We start from the raw sequence: 7500 nt of genomic DNA, 5'->3' as shown, positions 1-7500 counted from the left end.
ACAGAAATTTCAAAATAATAAAGACATGACAAATGTCATATTATCCATATACAGTCTCTCTCTCTCTCTCTCTGTCTCTCTCTCTGTCTCTCTCTCTCTCTCTCTCTCTCTCTCTGTCTCTCTGTCTCTCTCTCTCTGTGTGTCTCTCTCTGTCTCTCTCTCTCTCTCTCTCTCTCTCTCTCTCTCTCTCTCTCTCTCTCTCTGTTTCTCTCTCTGTCTCTCTCTCCCCTTCCTCTCCCCCTCTCCCCCTCTCTCTCTCTCTCTCTCTCTCTCTCTCTGTTTCTCTCTCTGTCTCTCTCTCCCCTCCCTCTCCCCCTCTCTCCCTCTCTCTCCCATCTCCCTCTCTCCCCCTCTCTCTCCCCTCTCCCTCTCTCTCTCCTCTCCCTCTCTCCTCTCCCTCTTTCCTCTCCCTCTTTCCTCTCTTCTCTCCCTCTCTCTCTCCTCTCCCTCGCTCTCTTTGTCTCTCTTTCTCTCCGTTTCCCTCCCTGCATGTTGATTTAGCAACAAGCGTCAGGCAGCAAGGAGAGGAGAGGAGAGGAGAGGAGAGGAGAGGAGAGGAGAAGCAACACAGCAGCTGCAGCAGCTCTCTCTCTCTCTCTCTCTCTCTCTCGCTCTCTCTCTCTCTCCTTCAGTGTGCTGCTTTGACTGACTGCTTCTATTTAATCTACCCACACACTTTTTAAAATAACTCATTCATTTTCAGGACTATTTTCTGGGTAATCCCCCAATGGCAGTTTTATTTGATGGGTTTGGTCAGGAACAGGCAGAACTGTATGAGACTGACTACTGTAGACCAGTGGTTCCCAAACTCCTCCACCTCTGGGGGCAGGTTGACTTGTTTTGCCCTATCATTATACAGCTGACTGAAATACGCTGCTGTAGGCTGCTAGCCTTCCTTTTGGCTGTCTGACGTCAAGGAACATGTGCTGTACAAGTGTCTCTCCTGTTCTGATTAGCCCAGTAGTCCTTGAGTGATTAGTAATCCCCGAGCCTCGTTGAAGAGCGAACGCTGTACGCTGCTCATTGACATTTACATATTCTATATACAGCAGCACAAACACTTCTACAGTCTAAATTATTTGATTTTCAGACACTCCCATGTCACTGGAAGATGTTTAAAAGCAGGTTGTGTTGATGATGGACACAGAACCATTTCCCATGAGCATTAGCAGTATGACATTAGGAGAGAGAGAGAGAAAGACTACTCTGCAGGTTGGGTTGATGATGGACACAGAACCATTTCCCATGAGCATTAGCAGTATGACATTAGGAGAGAGAGAAAGACTACTCTGCAGGTTGGGTTGATGATGGACACAGAACCATTTCCCATGAGCATTAGCAGTATGACATTAGGAGAGAGAGAAAGACTACTCTGCAGGTTGTGTTGATGATGGACACAGAACCATTTCCCATGAGCATTAGCAGTATGACATTAGGAGAGAGAGAAAGACTACTCTGCAGGTTGTGTTGATGATGGACACAGAACCATTTCCCATGAGCATTAGCAGTATGACATTAGGAGAGAGAGAGAGAAAGACTACTCTGCAGGTTGGGTTGATGATGGACTATGAATGTTGGGTGCTTGTCTATCTGTCTGTATCTACCTGTCTATACTGTCTGTCCGTCTGCTACTGTTTATAGTGATACATCTCCTCCAACCCTTCTACTGCTACTGTTTTTCAGGCATTGGACGTATGGGCCATGGGAGTAACTCTCTACTGCTTTGTGTTTGGGAAGGTAAGCCAACAGTCCATTTTTACTCCTCTTGTTACTTCCTCCCAGCATGCCCACAACTTGCTTGTTTAGTGACATTCTCTGGAAGAAGTGTTTCTCTCGTGTACCTCTATTGGTGATGAAATATTGATGAAATGGCGGACAATATGAAAATAAACTATTTGAACCGACACCGTTTGGTTTGGGTCAGCACGATTGTGTTGTAGAGACAGAGACTGTAACATGGACCGTGTTGTATTGTTGAAGAGACAGAGACTGTAACATGGATCGTGTTGTATTGTTGTAGAGACAGAGACTGTAACATGGTCCGTGTTGTATTGTTGAAGAGACAGAGACTGTAACATGGACCGTGTTGTATCGTTGTAGAGACAGAGACTGTAACATGGACCGTGTTTTATTGTAAAGGAAGAGACTGTAACATGGTCCGTGTTGTATTGTTGTAGAGACAGAGACTGTAACATGGTCCGTGTTGTATTGTTGAAGAGACAGAGACTGTAACATGGTCCGTGTTGTATTGTTGAAGAGACAGAGACTGTAACATGGACCGTGTTGTATTGTTGTAGAGACAGAGACTGTAACATGGTCCGTGTTGTATTGTTGAAGAGACAGAGACTGTAACATGGACCGTGTTTTATTGTAAAGGAAGAGACTGTAACATGGTCCGTGTTGTATTGTTGTAGAGACAGAGACTGTAACATGGACCGTGTTGTATTGTTGTAGAGACAGAGACTGTAACATGGACCGTGTTGTATTGTTGTAGAGACAGAGACTGTAACATGGACCGTGTTGTATTGTAAAGGAAGAGACTGTAACATGGACCGTGTTGTATCGTTGTAGAGACAGAGACTGTAACATGGACCGTGTTGTATTGTAAAGGAAGAGACTGTAACATGGACCGTGTTGTATTGTTGTAGAGACAGAGACTGTAACATGGACCGTGTTGTATTGTAAAGGAAGAGACAGAGTCTGTTTAGTGATGACTTTTTCTGAGTCTGGTCATATTCATGCTGTTACCTAAGCAGCCGACTTGTTTTGCTCCAAGATGTTCTTAGAATTGTCTTAGATGTAATTATAACTCTTAGCTAACTTTTGAACCCTCTCTCCTCTCCTCTCTTCTCCTTTTTTCTCTCCTCTTCACGCAGTGTCCGTTCATTGATGAATACATCCTGGTTCTACACAATAAGATCAGAACTAAATGTGTGGAGTTCCCAGAGTCGTAAGTCTCTCTCTCTCCCATCCCCCATCAACCTCTCTCTCTCCCATCCCCCATCAACCTCTCTCTCTCCCATCCCCCATCAACCTCTCTCTCTCCCATCCCCCATCAACCTCTCTGTCTCCCATCCCCCATCAACCTCTCTGTCTCCCATCCCCATCAACCTCTCTCTCTCCCATCCCCCATCAATCTCTCTCTCTCCCATCCCCCATCAACCTCTCTGTCTCCCATCCCCCATCAACCTCTCTCTCTCCCATCCCCCATCAACCTCTCTCTCTCCCATCCCCCATCAACCTCTCTGTCTCCCATCCCCCATCAACCTCTCTGTCTCCCATCCCCCATCAACCTCTCTGTCTCCCATCCCCCATCAACCTCTCTGTCTCCCATCCCCCATCAACCTCTCTGTCTCCCATCCCCCATCAACCTCTCTGTCTCCCATCCCCCATCAACCTCTCTCTCTCCCAACCCCCATCAACCTCTCTCTCTCCCATCCCCCATCAACCTCTCTGTCTCCCATCCCCCATCAACCTCTCTCTCTCCCATCCCCCATCAATCTCTCTCTCTCCCATCCCCCATCAACCTCTCTCTCTCCCATCCCCCATCAACCTCTCTGTCTCCCATCCCCATCAACCTCTCTCTCTCCCATCCCCCATCAACCTCTCTCTCTCCCATCCCCATCAACCTCTCTGTCTCCCATCCCCCATCAACCTCTCTGTCTCCCATCCCCCATCAACCTCTCTCTCTCCCATCCCCCATCAATCTCTCTGTCTCCCATCCCCCATCAACCTCTCTCTCTCCCATCCCCCATCAACCTCTCTCTCTCCCATCCCCCATCAACCTCTCTGTCTCCCATCCCCCATCAACCTCTCTGTCTCCCATCCCCCATCAACCTCTCTGTCTCCCATCCCCCATCAACCTCTCTGTCTCCCATCCCCTATTAACCTCTCTCTCTCCCATCCCCATCAACCTCTCTGTCTCCCATCCCCCATCAACCTCTCTGTCTCCCATCCCCCATCAACCTCTCTGTCTCCCATCCCCCATCAACCTCTCTGTCTCCCATCCCCCATCAACCTCTCTGTCTCCCATCCCCCATCAACCTCTCTGTCTCCCATCCCCCATCAACCTCTCTGTCTCCCATCCCCCATCAACCTCTCTGTCTCCCATCCCCCATCAACCTCTCTCTCTCCCATCCCCCATCAACCTCTCTGTCTCCCATCCCCCATCAACCTCTCTCTCTCCCATCCCCCATCAACCTCTCTGTCTCCCATCCCCCATCAACCTCTCTCTCTCCCATCCCCCATCAACCTCTCTGTCTCCCATCCCCCATCAACCTCTCTCTCTCCCATCCCCCATCAACCTCTCTCTCTCCCATCCCCCATCAACCTCTCTGTCTCCCATCCCCCATCAACCTCTCTGTCTCCCATCCCCCATCAACCTCTCTGTCTCCCATCCCCCATCAACCTCTCTGTCTCCCATCCCCCATTAACCTCTCTCTCTCCCATCCCCATCAACCTCTCTGTCTCCCATCCCCCATCAACCTCTCTGTCTCCCATCCCCCATCAACCTCTCTGTCTCCCATCCCCCATCAACCTCTCTGTCTCCCATCCCCCATCAACCTCTCTGTCTCCCATCCCCCATCAACCTCTCTGTCTCCCATCCCCCATCAACCTCTCTGTCTCCCATCCCCCATCAACCTCTCTGTCTCCCATCCCCCATCAACCTCTCTCTCTCCCATCCCCCATCAACCTCTCTGTCTCCCATCCCCCATCAACCTCTCTCTCTCCCATCCCCCATCAACCTCTCTGTCTCCCATCCCCCATCAACCTCTCTCTCTCCCATCCCCCATCAACCTCTCTGTCTCCCATCCCCCATCAACCTCTCTCTCTCCCATCCCCCATCAACCTCTCTCTCTCCCATCCCCCATCAACCTCTCTGTCTCCCATCCCCCATCAACCTCTCTGTCTCCCATCCCCCATCAACCTCTCTGTCTCCCATCCCCCATCAACCTCTCTGTCTCCCATCCCCCATCAACCTCTCTGTCTCCCATCCCCCATCAACCTCTCTCTCTCCCATCCCCCATCAACCTCTCTGTCTCCCATCCCCCATCAACCTCTCTCTCTCCCATCCCCCATCAACCTCTCTCTCTCCCATCCCCCATCAACCTTCCTCCTCTTTTTTATTAAGTGAGACAGACTTGATGTTCCAGCCACCATCACCACAGAGCTGAAACCGATGCTGCCAACTTACTATTTCTTACACTGTTACCCCAGGAAACTTACGTCTTATTACATACAGCCGGGAGGAACTATTGGATATAAGAGCAACGTCAACTTACCAACTTTACGACCAGGAATATGACTTTCCCGAAAGCGGATCCTTTGTTTGGTTCACCACCCAGGACAATAGATCGGATCCCAGCAGGCGACCCAAAACAACGGCGCCGCAGAAGGGGCAGACGGAGCGGTCTTCTGGTCAGGCTCCGTAGACGGGCACATCGCCCACCGCTCCCGAGTATACTACTCGCCAATGTCCAGTCTCTTGACAACAAGGTAGACGAAATCTGAGCAAAGGTTGCCATCCAGAGAGACATCAGAGATTATAACATTCTCTGTTTCATGGAAACATGGCTCCCTCGGGATACGTTATCAGAGTCGCTACAGCCACCTGGTTTCTTCACGCATTGTGCCGACAGAAGTCATGGTGTGATCATGGTGTCTTGGTGTGATCATAACAACATACAGGAACTCATGTCCTTTTGTTCACCTGACATAGAATTCCTTACAATGAAATGCCGACCACATCATCTACCAAGATAATTCTCTTTGATTATAATCAGTCGTGTACACCCCCCCCCCCCCCAAGCAGACACCTTGACGGCCTTGAAAGAACTTTCTTGGACTCTATGTAAACTGGAAACCACATAGCCTGAGGCTGCATTTATTGTAGATGGGGATTTTAACAATGGTAATCTGAAAACAAGGCTGCCTAAATTTGATCAGCATATTGAATGCCAACCCGGGCTGGCAAAATTCTGGATCATTGTTACTCTAACTTACGCATACAAAGCCCTCCCTCGCCCTCCTTTCGGCAAATCTGACCACGACTCCATTTTGTTGCTCCCAGCCTTTAGACAGAAACTAAAACAGGAAACGCCCATGCTCAGGTCTGTTCAACGCTGGTCCGACCAATCTGATTCCACGCTTCAAGATTGCTTCAATCACGTGGACTGGGATATGTTCTGGATAGCGTCGGACAACAACATTGATGTATACCCTGAATCGGTGAGTGAGGTTATTAGCAAGTGCATTGGTGATGTTGTACCCATGGTGACTATTAAAACCTTCCCCAACCAGAAACCGTGGTGGCAGCATTTCCGCAAAACTGGAAGCGCGAACCACTGCTTTTAATCAGGGCAAGGCGACCGGAAACATGACCGAATACAAACAGTTTAGCTATTCCCTCCGCAAGGCAATCAAACAAGCTAAGCGTCAATATAGAGACAAAGTAGAGTCGCAATTCAACGGCTGAGACACGAGAGGTATGTGGTAGGGTCTACGGTCAATCACGGATTACAAAAAGAAAACCAGCCCATCGCTGACCCTAATGTCTTGCTCCCAGATAAACTAAACAACTTCTTTGCTAGTTTTGCTCGTTTTGACAATACAGTGCCACCGACACGGCCCGCTACCAAAACCTGCGGGCTCTCCATCACCGCAGCCAACGTGAGGAAATAATTTAAACGTGTTAACCCTCACAAGGCTGCCGGCCCAGACGGTATCCCTAGCCGCGTCTTCAGAGCATGCGCAGACCAGCTGGCTGGTGTGTTTATGGACATATTCAATCAATCCCTATCCCAGTCTGCTGTTCCCACATGCTTCAAGAGGGCCACCATTGTTCCTGTTCCCAAGAAAGCTAAGGTAACTTCCGTCATCATGAAGTGCTTTGAGAGACTAGTCAAGGATCATGTCACCTCCACCCTACCTGACACCGTAGACCCACTTCAATTTGCTTGCCGCCCCAATAGGTCCACAGACGACGCAATCACACTGCACACTGCCCTAACCCATCTGGACAAGAGGAATACCTATGTAAGAATGATGTTCATTGACTACAGCTCAGCATTTAACACCGTAGTACCCTCCAAACTCATCATTAAGCTCGAGACCCTGGGTCTCGACTCCGCCCTGTGCAACTGGGTCCTGGACTTTCTGACGGGACGCCCCCAGGTGGTGAGGGTAACTAACAACATCTCCTCTCCGCTGATCCTCAACACTGGGGCCCCACAAGGGTGCGTTCTCAGCCCTATGCTGTACTCCGTGTTCACCCATGACTGCGTGGCCATGCACGCATCCAACTCGATCATCAAGTTTGCAGATGGCACTACGTCAACAAAACAAAGGAGATGATGGTGGACTGTTCACCCCGCTATCATCCAGAAGGCGAGGTCGGTACAGGTGTATCAAAGCTGGGACCGAGAGACTGAAAAACTTAATGAAAACACCTCGTAATAACACTGCCTGGGCTATCTTAATGGAAACACCTCGTAATAACAC

The 7500-nt window shown here is 49.5% G+C and overlaps 1 protein-coding gene across 2 annotated transcripts in view; it reads left to right on the top strand.

Moving 5' to 3' along the window:
• LOC118966703 (calcium/calmodulin-dependent protein kinase kinase 1-like) overlaps positions 1 to 7500 on the top strand; it is a 99554-nt gene that overhangs the window by 77980 nt on the left and 14074 nt on the right. For both annotated transcript variants that reach the window (XM_036989610.1, XM_036989611.1), the window contains exons 10-11: positions 1684 to 1737; positions 2877 to 2950. In XM_036989610.1, the coding sequence (XP_036845505.1) occupies positions 1684 to 1737; positions 2877 to 2950 (128 nt within the window). The remainder of the gene's footprint in view (positions 1 to 1683; positions 1738 to 2876; positions 2951 to 7500) is intronic.

The sequence above is a fragment of the Oncorhynchus mykiss genome, chromosome 10, assembly GCF_013265735.2.
Source record: "Oncorhynchus mykiss isolate Arlee chromosome 10, USDA_OmykA_1.1, whole genome shotgun sequence".
Classification (NCBI taxonomy): domain Eukaryota; kingdom Metazoa; phylum Chordata; class Actinopteri; order Salmoniformes; family Salmonidae; genus Oncorhynchus; species Oncorhynchus mykiss.
This window is presented reverse-complemented; position numbering and strand designations above follow the sequence as displayed.